The 21,401-nt window shown below is 52.6% G+C and overlaps 1 protein-coding gene across 1 annotated transcript in view; it reads left to right on the top strand.

The window, feature by feature from the left end:
• Positions 1 to 20,943, top strand: part of SNTG2 (syntrophin gamma 2) — a 199,764-nt gene extending 178,821 nt beyond the window's left edge. Inside the window, exons 14-15 of the mRNA XM_073896924.1 lie at positions 5,853 to 5,963; positions 20,711 to 20,943. Of these exons, the coding sequence (XP_073753025.1) occupies positions 5,853 to 5,963; positions 20,711 to 20,851 (252 nt within the window). The 3' untranslated portion in view covers positions 20,852 to 20,943. The remainder of the gene's footprint in view (positions 1 to 5,852; positions 5,964 to 20,710) is intronic.
• The last annotated feature ends 458 nt before the right edge of the window (positions 20,944 to 21,401 follow it).

Raw genomic sequence — 21,401 nt, forward strand, 5'->3', positions numbered from 1 at the left:
GAACAACAGGGCCCATTTGCAGGAACATTGGATACTAGGAAGGATTCACGTGCTCCATCAGCATTGAGCCCACGGAGAGGGCACGAGTCCTTGACGCAGCACAGCTCCTGCAGGACGGGCTCTGGGTGGTGCTGGCCATGCTGCTGGGCCTGAAGTCTGCATCACCTCCCGCACCAGCCTCTGAGATGAGCGAAGCAGCAGCCATCCAGGCACAAGGAAGAAGTTTCTATACTGCCTCTCAACTATTAGGCCTGACGGACAGCTTGGTGTTCCAAGAAAATCTGCGTTTCACTAGATCTAACCGAGATTTTCCAGATGTCAAGTGAAGAGCAGGTTTCAAGCCGTCTGGACTGCCCCCCCACGAGGACCTGCGTACCCCTTCTCTGGCTGCATGTGGCGGTGTGGTCTGGGGCCTGGGGGATGAGGCCAGTCTGGAGGGAGCCCGCCAGCTCTCTATCCATCCCAGGAGCCGAGTGCCACCCAGCGCATATGTCTGCACCAGTGCATGTGTCACTGCTGGCCCATCTGGGGTGGTCTGTCCACACCCGGCAGGTCTGGTTCCCAGGGTCAAGACTTGCACAGCGCCAGGTGCCCCACGAGCTGACAGAGCTCACTGTCCTCCTGGTGGCCCTGGTGGAGCCTTCCCCCCCCACCCCCAGTGTTCCTACTCTGTGTGACGCGAGAGCCCCGTGTCCGCTCCACCCTCACAAGGGCCGTCCAGGGGTGCGCATGGCTGTGAGATCCGAAGAGGCGCCTTCCGTTCACGGGACCACAGGGCCCCTCAGCACAGAGTGGACGAAGGAACCCTGGACGGTGCCACGGGAAGATCTGACTCATAGCAGATGAGAAGTAACCTCTCGACACCAAATCCTGATCAGGCCCTGAGCCTTTCACGCGCTCCGATCAGGGCTGAAGGGCAGCTTCCTGGGGAGTGGAGATGGAGTGAAGTTGCGGAGCTGGGGTGCCCACAGGCTCACCCCAGCAGCACATTCTTGCTTCTCTTTATCCCATGAACTTCCTCTTCGTCGGCTGCTCTGTGTCCCTCTCCAGGACATCACTCCCTTCGCGTCACACCCCTCCGTGTCCGTCCTGTATTTCATGCCCGCGCGGTTGGGCGGGTGTGCCCCTTGAGGGGCCCTTCCTACCCGTGCACCCAGCATCTCCCTGGCTGGCCCTAAAATCAATCAAATACAAGTTCAGAGAGCTAGAATATGATCCTTATTGCGGTGAGCAGCCGAGCTACTTGAAACATCCTGACAAGGAGCTGCAGAACTAGACTAAGCTCTTATTGTCACTGGCTGTTTATCGAGGACCCTTGACCACCTCACTCTGCTGAACACAGCGGGGCGTCCCTTCACCACCCTGCCCTCTGTGTGCTGGAGCCAGCCCTCCAGGAGCCCCCCAGCTCCATGACCTGTGTGCCTGGGGGAGGGGGCGGGGCCTGGAGAAGCCCCTCCCCCCTCCCTGGCCCTGCAGGAGCCTCAGGAGCACTCAGCTCTGCCTTTGGGGGAACCTGCCACCTTCCCTGCCTGGTCCTTTCAGCCACTTAATGTCAAGTTCACTGTCTTCATCCAGTTTTCATAATGTTCTGGTGAAGTCTTTTCGGTCATCTGAGCCTCAGATCAGACCTAGGGCCTTCTGCCGACCTATTCCCCTGTGAAAGTGAAGTCTTCACATTTTCCTTGTGTTTACTTCTTGATTGTAAGAAGTTTTGGCCTAATACTTATGTGTTTGTCATGATTTAAGACAGTAACTGGAAATTTTAAAGAACACATGACAATGTAAAAAGAAAATTGTTCCAGAGCCTTGTTTCGTGTATGCCTTTTTAAAATTTTTAAATTTACAATATTTGAATTAATTTTCAAAAGAAAAGCTTAAGCTTTTGCAGCTTAACTGTGAAGAGTATACCGGTGGGTTGTAAATCTATGCAATACTTATAACTCTTCTCCGTTTGACACATCTTCATTCTTTTAATGTATGATATTTGTAAATTCAGTATACATAAGTTTTCCATTATTTCTAGATTGATATGAATAATTGTGAATAATTATGAAAATGGTGTTTTCTCAATATGCGTTAATATAAGTTATTAGGGAAAAATCATAGATTTTTTTGACCTTAGAAACATTTAGTTTGAGATTGACCATGCCTATATTCACAAGATAATTCATACTTCCATGCTATAATATGCTTTAGATCAGACCATTTTGAGTAACTTCTGGGTCAGAAGTAGCCCCACAACGTGGTGGCAGTATTATTCACCAAATGTTCATAGGAACAAAGATGAGGTTTTGTTAGGGGTCTCAGTTTGAATGCTGGGCACCTACATGGACATGAGCCTCAGAAGTAAACGTGCGGTCAGATTCCTTAGCTCCCCACTTCTGTGTTTGCCAGAGGAAAGGTGAACGGTTGTCTCCAGCCGTGAACCGCTCACATCAGCTGTCCCTCTGCACCATGGGAAGGGAGTGAAGCGCAAGACCTGCCATCACCGGGAAGCAAACATGCTTGGCAGTGCACATTTTTCCTTCTCTTACAAAACAAATGGGAACCGTGTTGTCCAATATCTTTAAATTTCTAGACAAATTATCTTCAAACCATTTAAGCCAGAATAAACCAGACCTCTCTGTGCGCGTGTGTCCCTGCCTTCTTGCTGGGGCTGACATGGGTCTCTGTGCAGAAGCCACGGGTACCTGCACACACCCAGCTCACTCGGAGGCCCGCTGGGCGACCATGACTGTTCACTCTTGATCCCTCTGGTTTGGTGGTAACCGAAGTCCCATTTCTGGTGTACCGAATCGGAAGCTGGAGAGGACATCAGCAAGAAGCAGGGAACAGATTGTGGGCCATCAGGCAGCAGAGAAGGAAGATAGCCCACAGACGAGCCATCAAGTGTCGCTTGAGATCTAGGACCAGGGTGAACTTTTCCTGATTTGCTTTCTGCCTGGGGGCGTGTTGGGAAGCAGCCTTGTCTGTAAACATGAGCTTGCATTCCAGAATGTCTTCTTGCCAGTGAGATGTTCTGCACACACAGCAGAGAAATAACGCGTCTCTGTTGAGGGTGATGCATGGCGGTCCTTGTGGAAGTCCTCTTGCCTGATTCCCCGCTGGGCTGGAACCCAATAATCCCACAAGGAAGAACAGAAAGATTAGATTTGAAAAAACTGGAAAAGAATGACTTTCTTGTAGGAGAGGAAATGTCAGTTTGGGTCTGACTGGCAGGAAGAGCCCTCAGGACGAGCGATGCCATAGGCACCGAGAACCCGATACAGCGTTGTCCACCCGGTCCCTGGGGGCCCTGCTTTCATTGTCAGTAATTAACAAGTCAGGTGTGTCAGGAGGGACTTGAGCTATGACAGTCACCACCCACGACCTAGCAGCGTGTTTCCTGTAACACGCGCTTGACTGGGGGACTGTTGTTGAATCACTACAACCACAGCAAATGCTTTCATCTTCCAAGATCGAGACCCAAAACCCAGGATTCCCTCCTACCTCACCCTGTGTCCAGACACGTCTCCTGCCTGGTGTGGGGTGGGGGCAGCACTTGAGGTCCAGGCGGCTCCACTCGGACAGCCATCATGATCCCACCTGGGGAGCCCACACGTGTTTTGCAGAAGAGCTTACAATCCTGAAACTCAGCTACTGGCCTGGTACCTCTTTCACGTGACATGTGCAGACACGGCGTCCTTCATGGAAATAGCACATTCGGTTTCTTCAGGAGAAGTTCTGTTTTAGGTACAAGAAAGAAGACTTCAGAAGGAGTTGGAAGTGACTTGGAAAGAGCCCACCAGCAGAGGAAGTTCCACTGCACCAGAGCCACCTCCCGCCCCCCCGGCCTCCCAAACCCCCACCTCCTGCCCCCCCAGCCCCACAACACCCACCTCCTGCCCCCCACCTCCTGCCTCCCAGCCCCCAACCCCCGCACCTCCTGCCCCCCAGCCCCCACCTCCTGCCCCCCACCTCCTGCTCTCCTGCCCCGCCATCTTGTCCTGCAAAATCGCGTGTGGGTGTGGTGCGGGTGCACCCACGGTCAGTCAGCCCCACACCCAGCTCCCTGCACAGTGGCTCCTAATCAGCTGATTAAAGTGCCCTCGTCCCTGATGCAACGCGGCTGTGGGAGAAAATAGGACATAACACCAGTGAACTGTGGGTGTGTGCTCTCCAAAGGCAGTGTTCCTTTGAAAGCAGGACAGGTTCAGGACAGGGTCAGTGTGGAGAGAATGTGCTGGAAGGTAACAGTAATAAACCTGCAGGACTCCATTGTGAGGATCAGCAGCAGCACTTTCGAGGAGGTCTTCTGTCTGTAATAGCTCAACAGCTGACACCATGTGAGATGTTAATTATTGAGGTAATTCCTAAGCATTATCCTGATGAGGGTCGACCACTATTAGGCTCTTCCTCCTAATCAGATTTGAACGACGTGTGGTTCCATTGTTCATCACAGAGCCATCTGGGCTTTGCCAAGGAATCTGGCAAAACCACGATGCCCAGGATGCCCCTGGCTTCCCTTGATGACAGGTTCCCGCGTGAAAGCTGGGGAGTGTTAACATCCAAGGCAGACAAGATTTGGGCCATTCTGTCCGAGTCTCAGAGGCGGGCACGCCAGCAGGCACAGGAGCCGTGGGAGCCAGGCACCTTGCCCAGTGCTCTGCTCACCGTCCTCAGTGCACCTTCTGGTTAACTGTGCTGTGGTTTTTGCTTGGTGGCTGATGGCAGTGGGCCAGGGGCTGCTTCTGAGGAAGTGGCGCATGCAGTGTGAGTTCTGGGCAGAACCTCCTAATTCCAACACAAGGAGGCCCTCCGGCTAGGAGTGAGAACACCCAACCCCGCTGAGGCTGGTGTAGACCCACCTTCCTCATCCTGAAAGGAAAGACCCAGGTGTTGTTCCCTGAGACCCTGACGGAGTTCTAGTGTCCCAGCACCTGATGGAGCTTGTTTGGACACTTTGCCCTGAAACACGGAGCCTGGATTCAAAATAAAAGAAGTGCAAGACCCTGAGGTCAGTGGGGGTGAGGGGTCAGGGGTCGCCAGGGAAGAAGTGCCTTTGAATCCCTCCCCCACTGTCGCTGCCTCTTTGCCTATTGTGATGCTTAGAGAAAGATGGTTCACTCTTTCAAAACAAGCACTTTTATTTACTGGAAACTGCAGCTTGCACTGGATTCTTCTGGGAGATGAAGACGTTTCTCATGAAGTGTCTGTAAGCACAGACTAACTTTTATAAAAACCACAAAGTATTTGTTGCAGACTTTCTTTTTTATTAAACAGTGAGAATTTATGAAGCACATTTCATCTCTGAAGTACCTTAGTAAACAGCCCATTGTTTTTGCAGTGGTATGAGGATGTGATCACTGCCTTTCTCAGCTTTGGTGCGGGAGAAACCGACGTGGGGTGATTTGGACGAGCCCCAGGTGGGGCCATCAGTGGGAATGAAGTTTTCCCTCTGTCTGCACCGAGGACCAAATCTCGTGCTCTGTAGCAAGAAGTGGGCCTCCTAGTGGATTTTTAAAGTCTTGCAAGCAGAAGAAGGAGCAGTGATCATATGACACTGGTAGCCACGTACAGGAAGGAGAAAGCCAGGGAGGGTGGGTGGGGTGGCGGGAAGCGTGCTGCCAGGTCGGGGTCTGGGACTGTGGGACACCTGGAGCCCAGCGCGGGACAGAGAGGATGTGGGTGGTCTGAGGAGGTCACTTCGCACAGACTGAAGAAGGGGAAGGTGGACGCTCTTATCACATGCTCAGGGTAGATAAGAAAATGAAGCAGATGTCTGCATTTTTAAAAATGGAGTATTTAATATATGAATGGATATTAATGATGTAAGTGAGCTATTTCTAAATCAAAATTTCATTCTTTTGCAGAATGTGCTCTGGAGATTTAAATTTTCTCAGCTTAAAGGATCTTCAGATGACGGAAACACTCGAGTGAAGCTGCTGTTCCAGCATCTGGACACCAAACAGATAGAGGTGAAGGTAGGGAACCTAGTTTACACTGCTGCCAGCCACACATGGAGTAAAAACCTAATGGTCAGATCATGTTTTCATTCCCCCTGCATGTGACAACCTACCTCAGAGCTCAGACGGCCAGGACATCAGAAGAGCCCGTAGTCTGTCTCCTACAGAGATGCTTACAGCCTAAGGCCAGGATCACTGAAACATATTAATTGATTCTACTAAAAATCACAAGTTCATTACCAAACGTTAACGGGAGGTAATATTTAAAAATACATGAGATGGGGCACCTGGGTGGCTTAGTCAGTTAAGCATCTGACTCCTGGTTTCATCTCAGGGGTGAGATCGAGCCCTGTGTGGACTCCATGCTCAGCATGGAGTCTGAGATTCTTTCTCTCTGCCCCTCACCCCCCGCACACATTCTCTCTCTCAAAACAAACAAACAAACAAAACCATAAAACAACAACAAGAAGACACATGAGAAGTCAGAATTGAAGAGTTTTACGAACTGCATTATGCACAGTTCAGCTGATGTGTTGTCTATAATACTGAGACCAAACTGCCGTTAATGAAAGGAGCTCAGGCACAACTTACAAGTTCACGGCAGTGAGCTGTTGTTTTACTGCCAACAAAGGATTGATTTTTTCCGTGTCTTATGTACACATGTGTTGTCAACAACCCAGTTTTAATATAACTAAAGACAAAGGATAAATCCAGGGAACTAAAAAAAGAAGGAAAAAACCAAACATGTGAGACCCATGAACACCTATGGTTTGTAAACAGATCCAACTCTTCCCTGCATCATGTTGTGATAAAATCAGAAGACACATCACAGAGGACATGGTTATAGCCAGATGTGTTTTTAACATCTTTTTATTGAGTTTAATGAAATAATGTTCTGTATCTACATTTTTTAAAAGTTTTTTTTTATTTGAGAGAGCACAAGTGGGGTGAGCAGGGGAAGCAGACTCCTCACGGAGCAGAGAGCCCAATGCGGGACTCGATCCCAGGACCCTGAGATCATGACCTGAGCCAAAGGCAGGTGCTTCACCGACTGAACCACCCAGGCACCTGCCGTATCTACTTTTTAAGCACAACTGCAATTGTACAGAAACTGTTGACATTCTTACCTTTAGAGAATGGATAAAATCAAAACCTGAACGTAAATGCTCTCAGGGCACTTAGGTCATGGGTGTGTGATGGGGCAGCAGGTGAGACAGCAGACCTCGTCCGGACACAGGATACGGCAGTGACGGGGGGCACACGGAGTCCAGGGGAGACCCACCACCAGCAGCGAGGGAGGGAGAGGGGAGACTTGAGATGAATCTCTTTGGTATTTTCTCTGCATTAATACGGCGACCATGGGTAACTTGGTTGGTACCTGATTGGCCTCTGAAGGAGCTAGTAACAGGTTTCCTGCTAAAATCCTGCAAACCTTATTCCAGTGCATTCTGTGGGAGCATGGGCGACACTTTGAAAGTCAGTTCGCAGTGGGTCCGAAGGGTTTCATGCTTGTGGGTATTCTAGCAGCTTCCGGCAGGGCACCTGCTGATCCAGGGTGCGTGCTTTGGGAACATCCAGTACCTTCTGTGATATCAGAGTGTCCTTTTGACAGGCAACGCAGGTTTTACTAGGTTGAAAGGCATTTATTTTGATTTTTTAAATGTTTAGTGAACTTTTGGTAATCTGTATTCATGAAAAGAGTGGGACCTGGGTAATCTAAACTGGACGGTGTGAGATACAGTATGTGAATTTGTGGCATGCGTTTTGAAACATCTTAATTCCACTGTGGCATTTGTAGACTGGACCAATTCTGTTTTCAGTTGGTGAAGACAGAGCCCTAGAAAGTTGTGGGGCCACAGAGATGGACACAAGATTTGAAGGGCTTGAAGCTTAAATAGTTTGCCGTGATGTTTCTATAAAAAAAAATACAATTGGGAATACAAGAACCCAGCTGTACATAGAGAAACAGAGGTCAGAGCCAAGGGCATGTGCAGTGAGGGGCTGGTGGCCATGCTGCCTGGGGCCCTGGCAGGGCCTTGCGGGGTCTGGGCAGGTTGTGACAAAAATGAGAAGAGCTGGCCACGCTCTCCGGCCAAGGAGAGAATGCGTGTGTGGCGGGCCTCCAGGAGCAGAACCGGGCACACAATGGCTGTTTCCAGAAGCCACCTTGAGCTGACATCCACGTGTACTAAAGCTTGTGAGGAACAGGAAAATTGGAAAAGACAGAAGGGGAGCCTGGACCCCGTGAGAACCCTCAGGTTTGAGGCTCCATTTATACAAACAGCCCTTGGGACAGACGTCTGAGTCGGGAACCCCAGCTTTTGCAGGTACTGGGTGGGAGTGGAATGTTACTCAGGAATGGGTTATTGCCTCAGAGAAGATGGTGTTCCTGTTACCCGTATTTCCTGGTTCAAGGAGTGATAACTGTGGAACAATTTTCCTCCTAATATTAATTGAGAACTCTCTGGACTGTTTGGCCCGAGCAGTGCCTCGGTGATGAGAGCGTTGTGAGAACGCCGGGTCCCCCCAGAATCTGAGGGGCTCGGGGGCCCCAGGACACTGCTTACGAGCCTGGCATGTGTGCAGAGATTGTCCCTGACTCCAGGCCGCTTCCCGTGGCTGCAGGGCAGAGGGTGCAGCAGTTTTTAAAGAAAATACTTGGTTTTCTTCTTCTCACCTCTTTCTCCTAAAGGAATTGTGAAGTGAAGGATCTGCTTTCCTCCTGTTCTGCGTGTTGGCCACGTGTTGCTGCCATGAACTATGGACCAGAAGGACTGAGCCTCGGGGCAATGGTGCCCTTCCCAGCCCCCCCGGCTCCTACGTCCCCCGACTTAGCTCTGGGAGCCGTGTGAGCATCGTGCATGCTTCTCTAGGATTTCATTTCTCCTGAGAGACCGAGCCGCCGAAGGGCAGCTTGATTTTAGCTTTTTGACTTCAGCACTTAACAAGCGTGTTTAAATGAATAGATTAATGAACAAAGAAAGAGCAAATTAGATACATGCACAAAAATTTTTATCAGTTTCCAAGGAGGAAATTGTTCCAGTTGCCTTTAAAGTCCGAGACTCTTGATGCTACGTGTCAGTGATCACCCGTGTGCACGCAGGAAGCCTGTCACGCTTGTTGAAGGCAGTGCGCCGTTAACAAAGGGTGAGTGCGTCTCCGGGAGGAGCAGTGGAGCGTGATTGTCACCCGCAAGTGACTGAGCGGGTAAACTCCACCAACACCTGCTGCTCGGCTCTCAGGGAGTCGGCCCAACGTGCTGATAAGGCTTCGGAGCCTGGGGGGGGCGGGGCGCACATTTGTATGTAAAACGTCCAAGTGCTCGGGCGAGTAAAGGAAGTTGTGTCTCTGAACCTGAAACGAGGCTGCTGAGCTTCCGTGGCCAAGAGCTTTGGTACCACGGCACTCATCATCGACGCGGCTGACTCGGAGGAGCTGGGAAGCATGTGGTGCAGGGAGGGGGCCACAGCGAGGCAGCACCACCACGTGGAGACACGCAGGTGGGCCACTGGGCGTTCCACGTGACAGTGGGTGTGAGCAGGAGCAGTGCCTGTGCGTGTGGCCCCTTCCAGAGTGTCTGTGGGGTTGTCTCTTAACCCGTTCTCAAGGAGCTGGAGCAACAACAGGGCTAGCGTGCTCCCTCTGTCTCTGTCTCTGTCTCTGTCTCTCTCTGTGTGTCTCTCTCTCTCTCTGTCTCTCTGTGTCTCTGTCTCTCTGCCGTTCAGCATCTCTCCCCGTCTCTCTCTCTCTCTCTGCTCCTGCACCAGGCTCCTAAGTGGCTCATCCCAGAAATGAAGTAGCCACGTTTGACTTCAGAGCTCTAGGTGACGTCTTTGTCTTGGTTTGGAGCCCATGTGGCCGAAGGTCCAGAACTACAGTGTTCCCACTAACAAGCGCCATGAAACCAACTCTCTGAGCACGAGCATTGTCCTTGACTTAACAGCACCGAGGAGAGGAGGTTCCCAGGGCAGAGATGGTAGTCATGTGCCAGCCGGCTCTCCCTTCATGTGGCCCATCTATTGGGGAGGCTCCGTGAGGTCCGTGAGTCCGTGGCCTACTCACTGGAACCCTGTGCACAGGTGCCGGAAGCCTCAGCATGGAACACCCTCAGTGCCCCACTGTGTGGCCGCCGCGGCTCAGTTAATAGCTTGTGGGTCTCTAGCTCAGCCTGGCCTCCTCCTGGCTGGGAAGTCATCATGTCCCCATTTTCAGGAGAAAGACTAAGGCCAACCCGCCCATAGAGCACAGGCAGCTAGCCCAGCGACCGCCAAGGCTCCCTTTGTGTTCCGAGAAACTCTCACTCCCCAGCACGGGGCACACGGGTGTGCCAGCCACAGTTCCACCTGTTTCCAGATCGAAGGCCAACAGGACCCCACCTGGTCCCCACGAAGCCACCCCCAGCAGCCTTGCAGCTTCTCATCTGCTGGCCTCGGCCTGATTTCGAGTCAACTCCTCTGCCTGTGAGGTTGTAGCCTTCCTGTAGACCTTCATTGGGAAGACACCATCCAGCATTGGCTGCATCCAGGGCCTCTGCCAGTGTTGGGACATGGGGCGAAGGAGACATTCAGAACCAGGGACAGAGATGAAACCCGTAAGACACAATACTGCCGTGACAGAGGCACACATCCCTGAGAAGCTGAGTTACTATTTCTTAATGACTTTCTCTTGAATGGATTCGATTCTCTCTTCTTGATTAGGATTCCACCACGGTGGTGTGATGGGATGGGACTCAGAGCCGGGATGGGATTGCGGATGTGCCACTCCCATGGCTGGAACAACACTAAATGTGGGCTCCTGGCGTTGGGAAGCCTGGTCCATCTGTGTGTTGTCTCCCCACCACCCTCTGGTGTCCATGCGGCCCATGTTCAGACACTCCCCGCAGTTAGTTTTTCCTTGGAAAGTGTTGCTGTGCACGTTCTTCTTTTCTTTTTTTTTTTTTTTTTTAAGTACACTCTACACCCAACACAGGGCTTGAACTCACAACCCTGAGCTCGAGAATCACATGCTCCACTGAAGGAGCCAGGCAGGCGCCCCTCGTACACGTTGTTTTCAAGGACACCCAATAGAGTGGGCTCCCTGGGTGCACCTGCTGGTTCTCTGAGCCTTGCACCTGCCCCGCAGCTGCTCAAGAAAATGTCAGGTCTCATGCCTCAGGCTGTCAGGGGCTTGGAGACATTCGTTAGTGCTGTTGGCCCAGGAGACAAGCCTCAGGGTTGGCCTGTGGATGGGCCGGACAGGTCTCCCTCTCGGACTGCTGGGCTCAGGCATTCACAGGTGGGAAAGAAAGTGCTTTAGAACAATGGCCTGCCAGGGGGCCAAGGTCCATATGTGCCCAGTCCTTCAGGAAAAATGTCTATTTACCTGATGTGTAACCACTCAGCTTTCAGACGAACTGAAAATGAGCCTCAGGTCCTATGGGGGAACTTCATTTTCCCAGGAGAGTTATAGAAAACCCAGACGCATATCGAGACACACTTTGGAATTTATGGGATGTTTAGAAGCCACGTCAGACTTGCTCAGTTTGTGTCAGAGCAGATCCAGTAACCTGCTATCCTGGGACTTCAGGGGTCTTTGCTTGCGTGTGATTTTATTTTGCAGACTATTTTGAGGGGAGGATTTTGGGCGGGTGTGGTGAAGGCTGCCATGGGGAATGGCCCCAGGTGCAGGTTTGACCCTGTGAGCTGCAAATGCAGCCGACACGCTTGCTATGGCGGGGCTTCGGGGAGCCGGTTGGTTTTATTTTTCTTCCTGGTAATTATGGTCATAGTTTTTATCACCCTATTGGCCAAATCATATTCTCGTGACTGTCTCTTCTATTTTTTTTAATAGACCATCTCTGTTAGGCTCTATATTCTATTTCTATATTCTCCATATTCTATATTCATTGAAATAATATCAGTTTTGTAATTAAAAGATGATATTTCAATTCAAAGATGTGGGTAAAGAAATAGATGTAAATATGCCTTCTTTAACACAAACTTCACAAGAGAAGCGATAGCTCGGGGTTTTTTGTGAAAAGACAGGGTATTTATCGCTGTGACTGCAGTCAGACCGCCTCACCTTCTCCCTTCCACTCTCGTCACAGCTGCACAGATGGGGAAACTGAGGCCCAAGTGCTTCATGGCATGCCTACATCCCCTGGTTTCTGTGCAGTGGAATGAAGGGTATGCATGGCCAGGCTGTCCTCATGGATGACCACCTTGGATTTCTTTCCATCATGTTTAAAAATTGTGGTGAAATATATACAGCATAAAATTTCCATTTTAACTGCTTTTAAGTGCAAGGCTTGGTGGTATTAAGAACATTGGCATCAAGTGCTGCCACCCCCACCGTCATCCCCAGCCCTTCCCATCCTCCCTCCCCCCAGCCCTGAGTCCACGTCCTGACTCCGAGGACGCGTGTGTCCGGGTCCTGCGCTTGCCGCCCAGGGTTTGTCCGTGTGGCACACTTGTCACACGTCACTCTCTTGAGGCTGCACACTGCTCCGTCCTTGGACACACCTCTCACCCCTCCACGAGCTGGTGGGTGGCTCCACCTTCTGGCCGCCGTGGGCCCTGGCGCACAAGTGTGTGCTCAGCGATCCTGGGCGTGTCCCCCAGAGTGGGATGGTGGGGTCCTGGGCTGCCCACCTGGCTTCCCACCTGCAGCCCAGGAGCGTTCCCATTCCTCTACCATCCCTGCCGATTGGTCATGTTCCTCCTGTTGAAGATTGCAGCCACGCCCGTAGGTGGGTTTCCCTGGTGATTAGTGCAACATGTTTTCATGTGGCTATTGGCCATTTGTGTATCATCTCTGGAGAAATGTCAATTCAAGTCTCCTCCCACTTTTTAAGAAGGTTGTTTGTCTCTCTGTGGTTGAGTGTAAGGAGTTCCATCTCTGTGTATTCTGGGTGTTAACCCCCTTATTAGAAATACGATTTGCAAGTATTTTCTCCTAGTCTGTAGGTTGTTTTCACTTTATTCCCTTGAAAATGTCCCCTGATGGCCAGAAGTTTTTAATTTTGGTGAATCCAACGTACCCATTTTCTTGCTGCCGGACAACTGAGTGTGGTGGTTCATGGCGGCTTGGGTGCGGCAGCCCCTGGGGACCCCTGTTCTTGACTGAGCCCGCGAGGCTGTGCAAACGGTTCGCAGCTGGTTGTGCGCTTGTCCAGAGGGCAGTTCGAGGGCTTCAACCTGAGCAGAGCTGCAGGCCGCCTGCCTAGCGAGAGCTGTCCAGACTCACAGGGACGACGGCACTGCGGCCCACGGGCCGTCTTCAGTGACCGCTGCCGGCTTCCCTCTCCCCAGGAGCCTGCGTGGATTTCTAAGCAGCCATGGCATCTGACGTGCCTGGAGCACAGCCGGGGAGATGCGGGCCGCCCGTCACAGGGCAGGAAACTTCAGCTGCCTTCTGCATTTCCAGACACTTCCTTTGTGAGGCCTTGGTGTAAAAAATAAAGGTGGAACCAATTTGCCTTCACGGTCAGACTTTGCGCTTCCATCTCATTTGACAAGGAGCCGTTACTCGGGGACAGAATTTAATCTGGCCGCACTTGCCTGAGTCCCTGGGCTGAAGGATGGACTTTTTACAGGTTTCTGCTTCCCCGCCAGCAGGTTGTGCACTCAGACACGCTGTCGACACCTGGACGGGTACGTCGCACCCAGACGTGCTGTGGCAGGTGGTGCAGGCAGTGGGCAGAGCCCAGTGCCCCCAGAGCCCAGTTCCTGTGACGCCCTGCCATTTGCCACTGGCAACAAAGGCCGTGTGGGCCCCACGCCAAGTGGTCCTGACCGTCAAGCACCGTGGCCTACAGGGGGGTGGACATCTCCACACCACCGGCTGCAAGAACCGGAGCCTCCTCTCCCCCTCCCGGGCACGGCCCACCCGTCCCAGCGCAATGGAGGGCAGGGCAGGAGGGGAATGACGGTGTTGCAGAGGCAGACCACGCACCTCGCACGAGGACTTCCCTCCTCCACTCCGTCCTTCCCTTGGGGCCTGCTGTGGGCCAGGCAGGTGGGGTGGGTGCCGGACAGACTCCGGCACCCAGACAGGGATTAGGATGTGTGAGTCCGGGCCGAAGTGCTCTGCAATACGTCAGTGAATTCTCAGGGCACAGGGCCGGAATCTGCTGAAGGCCACACGCCATCCTCTGAATGCGGCATCCCAGCTGGGTCAGGTTGGGGTTCGCCTCCTTCCACCCCAGGGGTCCCTGTGAGGACCCTGCTGAGGCACGGGTGGCTTTGTGTCATGATAAGGAATTAGTTGTTTTCTGGTGCTGCATCGTCAGCGGTGTGGATGGGGTTTTTAGCTGCTGTCCCCACGCGCAGACCTGTGCCAGCAGGAGAGGAAGGAGTGAGAGGACGTCCCCAGGAGGGGCAGGGGCCCCAGGAATCCACCCTGGCTAGGGATGGGCTTGAGGACAAAGGTCGGGGTGGCCGGCAGGGCCCGCGTGGGGGCCACCGTGGTCACGTGGCTTCCAGGTGTGTGAGGGCGCGTCTGAACGGAGCCCACAGACTCAGGAGTGTGCGGATGGCCACTCGTCTGCTCAGTTAGCAGGAACGTAATTTAACTGGGCAAATGTGGTTTTTAGAAGGATGGCCTACACCCGTGGGTTCTCCCTGAAACACAGCGTCATTCAGCGTGGCACACGCCTGCTGACATGTCCCTCTGAAGGCTCCTGTTGGGCCCTTGCCCCCCGTCCATGTGGACTTCGGTCCCCTGGGGACCTCGCAGGGCTGGAGCTCCACCTACTCTCCCCTGACCCTGACTGTGGCTGCCCTCAGGAAGCGCAGGCCTTCTTTAAGAGTAAGAGTGGTGGGTGCTGCTGTGTAGTCAGATGGAAACCACCTTAAACTAGCGTCCCTGAGCCAAGCTGCCTTGCTGGGGGCATCACCAGCAGCCACTGGAGCCGCGAAGTGCCTCCGACAGGTGGATGCACACAGTGCCCCCCTGCACAACTACAGCTTCCGCACTGAGGCCCAGGTGTAAATGCTGTGGTCGCGGGGAGCTCCAGTCCGCACGCGTGACTTGCTGAGGGTCCCAGACAATGGGATGTGGAACGAGAGTCAGGCCCCGGCAGCCCCACCTCAGACACTGATCTCCTTTCACAGTGCCCTTTCCGTGCTTGTTGTGGAAACTTGGCCACATGGAACAGGGAGCAAAAAAGGCTGCCCCGGGTGCTCTGGTCAGCTGTCTGAAGACCGGGCCTGCACGTCCTGATTTCCAGAAAGGACAAAACCACCTGGCAGCTGGTTGACCCTGATGTGGTGCAGGCGAGCTCCAGAGGCAGAGGGGTTTCTTCGCTGAGAAGGGGTGGGCGTGAGTTGCACGGGGTTCCTCAGTGACCTGGTGATGGGGGCAGTGACCACAGCCCTTGTCCATGCCCAGAGCAAGCTGCCCAGAGTGGTGGGCTGGCCGGCCAGGGAACATGAGGCTAACGGGCAGGACGCAGGGTGGGGGGAACGGCGGGCCCCCCACTCACAATCCATGGCCATCCTGCCAAGAATCGGCCTGGTGCTAGTTACCACAGAGCTTTGGCAGAAGCTTCATTTCAGAACCTTCTGGAAGATTGGGGGCTTAATGCATGAACGCAGGGCAGGTGGCAGTGCTCTGCCTGTCGGGCGGCCCAGACGAAGCTCCCTGCTCGGACCCCTCTCCTCCTTACTAGCCGTCTCCTCCCCATCCACAGCCTTGTTCCTGAGCTCGGTGACGGAGAGCCAGGATCACCAGCCGGGACCGTGTCCTGAAGTGCCTGCTCACGGTCCTTCCTGCCACGTGGACCTCAATGGGGGCTGAAGATTCTCTCACAGAGAAACATTACAGACGTTGGCAGAGAAAAGCAGAAGTGAACTCGAGGCAGCATTTTCTCAGGCAGGAGGGCAGATGCACCCAGGCCCGTGGGGGCCGCCTTGCCAGGTAGCCACGTCCACCTGCCTGTCCGAGGTGGACGAGAGGTGATGACTGGCTAACACGTGTTCGTTAGTTACTGGCGGCCCCCAAACCATGGGAGTATGTTTTCCCTGGTGTTCCGATTAATCTATGTCTATGTGGGAGTTTTAATACAAATTTCAGAATGAGGGAACTTTTTCCTGTCTCTTCAGGAGATTCACTTTGCTGATGTCTCTATGGGAGTTATGTATCTTCCTCAGCACGTGGAAATTTCCAGATAAAATGTTTATCAGAGCAGAGAAAAGGCCCAGGTGCCCCTTGCACCCCAGCAGCCTCCCTGCAGCATGAGCGATCTCTCCAGGCTGCACTTTGTGCAGATGGCCCTGGACTAGCAGGCGCTCGGCTTTAAAAGATCTGTGTCTCTGGGGAGAGGACGCAGGCAGAAGGGATCGTCAGAGCTGTTTGGGGAAGTCAGACTTTTTAACATCTTGGCGAGGTAATACCGCTGAGCTTCCGTATAAATAAGATTTATGACGTTATAACTGCCTCATCTGCTGAAGAGGGAAAGGTGGTTTAAATGTGAGCCAGAGAGTGGAGCGAGGAGGTTTTACGTCTGGGAGAGGCAGCAGCAGGAGAGGTGAGTCACAGGGGCATGCAGAGGTTGCGGACGAATACTTTCTTCGAGGAAACTAGATTGGAAGCCAAGTGAGTGACCTGCACTAGACAGAGAGGGCGCAGGGGGCCCGGCAAACTCCACTCTGGATTGGGCCAAGAGCCGCGGGTGTCAGGTCTCCACCTGACCTGATGGCGGACAGGCTGGATGGTCCCCTTCTGGGGCCCTGCCGTCCCGGGGAAGCAGGACCTCAGGGAGACTCCCTCTTTCCAGCCATAAGCTGCCCCTCTGGGCGTTTGGGATTTTGGTTTTCCCACACTCTGCTGGTTGACCGCTCACCAGGAGCTCTGTGGTGTCTGTCACCATCCCTCCTGCTGACCGTCACCACCCTGAGTCTTGTCCTTGAGCAGGTCCCGGTCTTTGTCCCTGGGAGCGGCGTTCCCTGTCTCCCTGGCTCATGCTCCATCCGTGGCTCCCGCACCTGCAGAGTTGCCTGGGGAGCCGTTAGGGACACCGGCACCTGCGGCTGAACGCCACTCATCAGAAAGTGTGTCCGTCAGCTCAGACACTTTCTGACAAATGCCAGGCAGTTTGTGCACCAAGATGGGCGGTGGATGGAGATGTGATTTCTAGTGGAGAAGATTTATTGAGGACACACGGGGGATTTCAGCGTCGGTGCGCTGATGGGAAGTGTCGTGTTGTGAGCAATGCCGCAGACCCGGAGCGCAGACTGAGGAAGAAGAAATGTTTCCCAAGTCCGGGTGACCTCATTATTCATGTTTTGAGGAGCCCAGTATTGATCCTCATGGCTTCCTAAAAGTTTTACTTCATTATGAAAAAGTTCTAGGTCTTAAAACATTTAAAAGCTGATAATCATGCAAGCTGTGACTCAAATTCCAAGTCATTATTTCGGCCACCATGAAATACTTAAAAACATTTTATAAAAATCTGGGTCATTAGGACAAACACACTGCAGAGGAAAGGGCCGGGTGCAGCGGGAGGACCTGGGGTGGAAGGCAGGCGTGTCTGTCCCAGGCGTGTGCGGCTGGCGCTGTGGCCCTCAGCCCTCCGGTCTGTAAGGCGCGCACTGTCACTGCCTGGCACAGCTGCGGGCTGTAGATGGGATTGACTGGACCGTGCGTTGAGAAGAGAACACGTGTGAGGCTGCGGGTTTCGAGGGTGAGCACACAGCTCGGAGAAGGTCCCGGGCACTGCCGCAAGGGGTGAGGCCTCCTCCTTCCAGACGATGGTGTGCCTTCAGGATCCCTTAAGCCCCAAGCGCTGGTCTGGTTGTCGGGGAGACGGTGTGGGGGGGATGCACTCCCTCCTGTGTCCATGCCCGTGAATCTCCCTGCTTCGTGTGGGGATCGTGCAGAGCCTGTCCTCCTGAGACTGGCTCGCTCCACCCGGCACAGTGTCCTCAGAGCTCATCCCTGCTGGATCCCTTCCTTCGTAAGGCAGGATGGCGCTCCCCTGTACAGATGGACCACGTGTCCTTTATCCGTTCATCAGCCGAACAGGCCTCCAAGATGCCCTGTCTTCACAGAGTCAAACCAGTTTGAGGGACAAAGCCGCAGGCATCACGCTCAGAGAGAGACAACGTGATTGACTCGGTAGGGCCATGCGAAGCCCCCAGTAACCCACACTTTCTTTAATCTGTCTCCAAACTGTGAACAGAGAACTCCTACTTCACGGCACCTGTCACCATCGGGCCCTTCAGGGAAGCGCGGCTCTGTGGATTCCATCAGTCTCCCACGTCACTCTCCCCCCACGTGGGAGTTCTCCGTGTCGGGCCTTGGCTGCCTGGTGGGCGAGCGGTCAGAAGTCAGCAGGGCCGCCCACGTCTGGCTGCAGACGTGTCATCCAGAGAGTCTTGCAGTGACACATGGCTAGGAAGCCAGCCGCGCCACAGACACCTTGGTCTCGTCCTGAAACGCCCGTGTTGTGTGAGTTTTTCACAGGGAGCCTCACTCAGGATCTGGAAAAGTCAGAATTAAGGCTTTATATCGAATTGCCTGGATTTCAACACCATGGACTGCGGTTTTGTGTGGAGTTTAGTGGTGTAATTTCACTTTGTCCCCTGACTCTTTTGGAGATTTTGTGTGTGGCTTCAACATGTGGGATCAGAAACCATGGACATCAGGTTTGGATTTGGCCTTCATGCTGGTGGTGTTGGCTCCTTGTTCCGGTCCAGGTGTTCCTATTGGTAAGTCTGTGGGGAACCTGAGAAGCAATTTCCAATTTGCAAGATCCTGAAGCATAAATGATGTGGACATTATAGCTCTTTTTTCAAAATGTCCCTTCCAGAAGCTCAGTAATTATGACTTGGAAACACAGAAATTGAATTAAGTATGTGTGAAATTTGCAAGAACCTCGTGTTCTTCTGTCATGTAACTTGGCTTTCCTTTCCTCCAGGAATAAGTCACCATGACTGAGGGATTTGAGTCGAGTCTCAGGGTGTGGGCAAGGGGGTCAGCTAGCGTTGAAGTTCTGCACGGGGTCTGGGCAGCTCCTGGATTCTGCCAGGGATGGGAGGGCCGCTGGGTAAGGTGATTCTGCAGTAACCATGTGCATATTAGGACACTTTCGAAGGAGAATGCACCTCAGTTTCTTGAACGTTACTCATTACTCAAAGTGAAAATAAACAGTGATCGGTCACCAATAATCAATCAATCCCGTAGCTGTCAAGGTTAAGATTCACTCACATGCAAAAGAGGAACTTAATTCAAAGTGGAATGCAGTAATGGGGCTCCTGTGGTTCCTGTAGCTGGAGTCGGGGTGGCTGGGAGCACAGGGGCCGGGGTCACGCAGGTCACAAGGGTCCCTGGTCCGCCCCTCCGTGAGCAGGTGTCCTCTGTGCCGACTGCACCTTCCTGCTGACACTCTCCATGTGCTGGCAGATCCGCCATTCCCACACCTGGATGTACCCACGTGGAGACCCTGCTCCCACTCCCCGGGCCCATGTCGGCCTCCCCGGGACACTGGCTGTCCCTGCATCTTGTCCCCATCCCACGAATGGAGCAGCTTCCTGAAGGAAGGCACAGGCATACACAGTCCCAGGAGGGGACCGAGGTGGACGTCATGTTTAAGGGAAGCATGAAGTCATTTTTGAGATGTCAGATCTTGAGTCACAAAGAGGAGCCACTCAGAAAAGCTAAGATGGGTGGTGGGGAAGGATGTCCTTACCCGGGGGGCGGGGGGGACAACTGCTCCCTCGTGCCCCGGAGGTCCTGCCCCCAAATTAAAATATCAGAGATCCTGCCTTTTCAGGTGCGGAAAGGAGTAGTACATCTGGGACTAGACAGGCCAGCTTGCTGTCCTTGCTGTCCTTACATTGTCGGAGCTTTCCTTCTCATGTCCTCTCAACAGCTGAGAGCACAAGACAGTTTTGACAAAATTTAGTTAAGGTGTCAATTAGATAGCAGTTCTCTTAAAAGGAATTTTGACGTTTTCAATTATTTTAGAATTTTATTATGCCAAAATAGAAGAGAAAACTCAGAACAAGATATGTAAACCTCCTTCCCCACGAGTAGAGCGGGGTGACAGCCGGAGAAGCTTCACGTTCACCCTCAGAAGCGTTAGGACACTGATGACCCGTGGCACCCTAACTGAGACGGTTTGCTCACGCCTGTGTCAGCGGCAGGTCCACGCCGACCTGCTTGTGGACGTAGTGGGGACCTGCGTGGGGTTTGCGGAGAGAGGGAAGACCATCTTTGGCATGAAATCCTTATCACAGCATCACCGGGGCGCCAACTGGCCGGTGTCAATAAGACAAGACTGGGGGCGCCTGGGTGGCTCAGTCGTTAAGCATCTGCCTTCGGCGCAGGTCATGATCCCAGGGTCCTGGGATTGAGCCCCGCATCGGGCTCCCTGCTCCGTGGGAGCCTGCTTCTTCTCCCTCTGCCTCCCACTCCCCCTGCTTGTGTTCCCTCTCTCGCTGTGTCTCTCTATGTCAAATAAATAAAATCTTTAAAAAAAAAAATAGGGCAAGACTGAGGTCATGTGACCCCCGACCCTGCACAGATGGAGTCAGCGCCCAAATGGAAGGCGGGAGCTTTACCCTGTGAGATGCGAGGAGACAGGCTCCCTGTCGGACTGTCTGTGCAGAAGCAGCACCTTTGTGTCTGCGGTTGTGTTGATCACACTCTGCCTCCCACCCTAAACCTTCCTTATCTGATGCACGTTTGTACTTGACTTTCTTGCAGCTCAAAAAGCATAGAATCCGTTAAATGTTCTGTAACGTGCTTTTCTAAGATTTACAGCATTTCATTTTTTCTTTCAGGAGCTCGAATTCCCGGACCTGACGGCCGTCCTGCACTGCATTCACGCCTTCCTGGCAGCAAAGGTGGCCTCCGTGGACCCCACGTTCATGGACCGCCAGAGCATCGCGAGGAAAGTGCTTCTGTTGAGCACTGAACATTAAATTATTTTCTTAAGAAATGAGTTTTTCCTGCAAATATTGCAACTTTGTGTGATTTTATAACGAGCCTATAGTTGTGATACCAATAAAATATGTCACTAGTTTGCAGAGATGGGTCGTTCTTCTTAGATCTGACGGGCCAGGGTGCTGCTCGGGCGTCTCTCTGAGTCACACGGAAGCATGTTCTGCACCATGCGCTCTGCTTCCCACACTGCTAATTGCCAGATTGTGTTTCCATAGAATATGTAATAGAAAAGCCCGAGAGCCCACCACTTGGATTCTTCTCTGGAAGAGAAGGGTTTCCTCTGCATTTGGGTCGTTAACTTCCCCTTTTTCTCAAGGAGGGGCTGAGTAAAGGTGTTAATTTGAGAAATGAGTAGGAGAAATCTGTTGGAAAGAAAATTAATTTCAATTTTTTAAGTTTACTAAATTTTTATAAACATATAATTAACACATCATTTAAGTGCTAATTTATTTTCCTAATTCGTGAAATATAGCCTTTATTGTAGTTTCCTTGTTTTTTGGACTGTTTACTACTTCTAAGAAGGTCCTC

This window comes from Callorhinus ursinus, unplaced genomic scaffold (genome assembly GCF_003265705.2).
Source record: "Callorhinus ursinus isolate GAN/ISIS: 27379988/994484 unplaced genomic scaffold, GSC_fseal_2.0 scaffold10, whole genome shotgun sequence".
Classification (NCBI taxonomy): domain Eukaryota; kingdom Metazoa; phylum Chordata; class Mammalia; order Carnivora; family Otariidae; genus Callorhinus; species Callorhinus ursinus.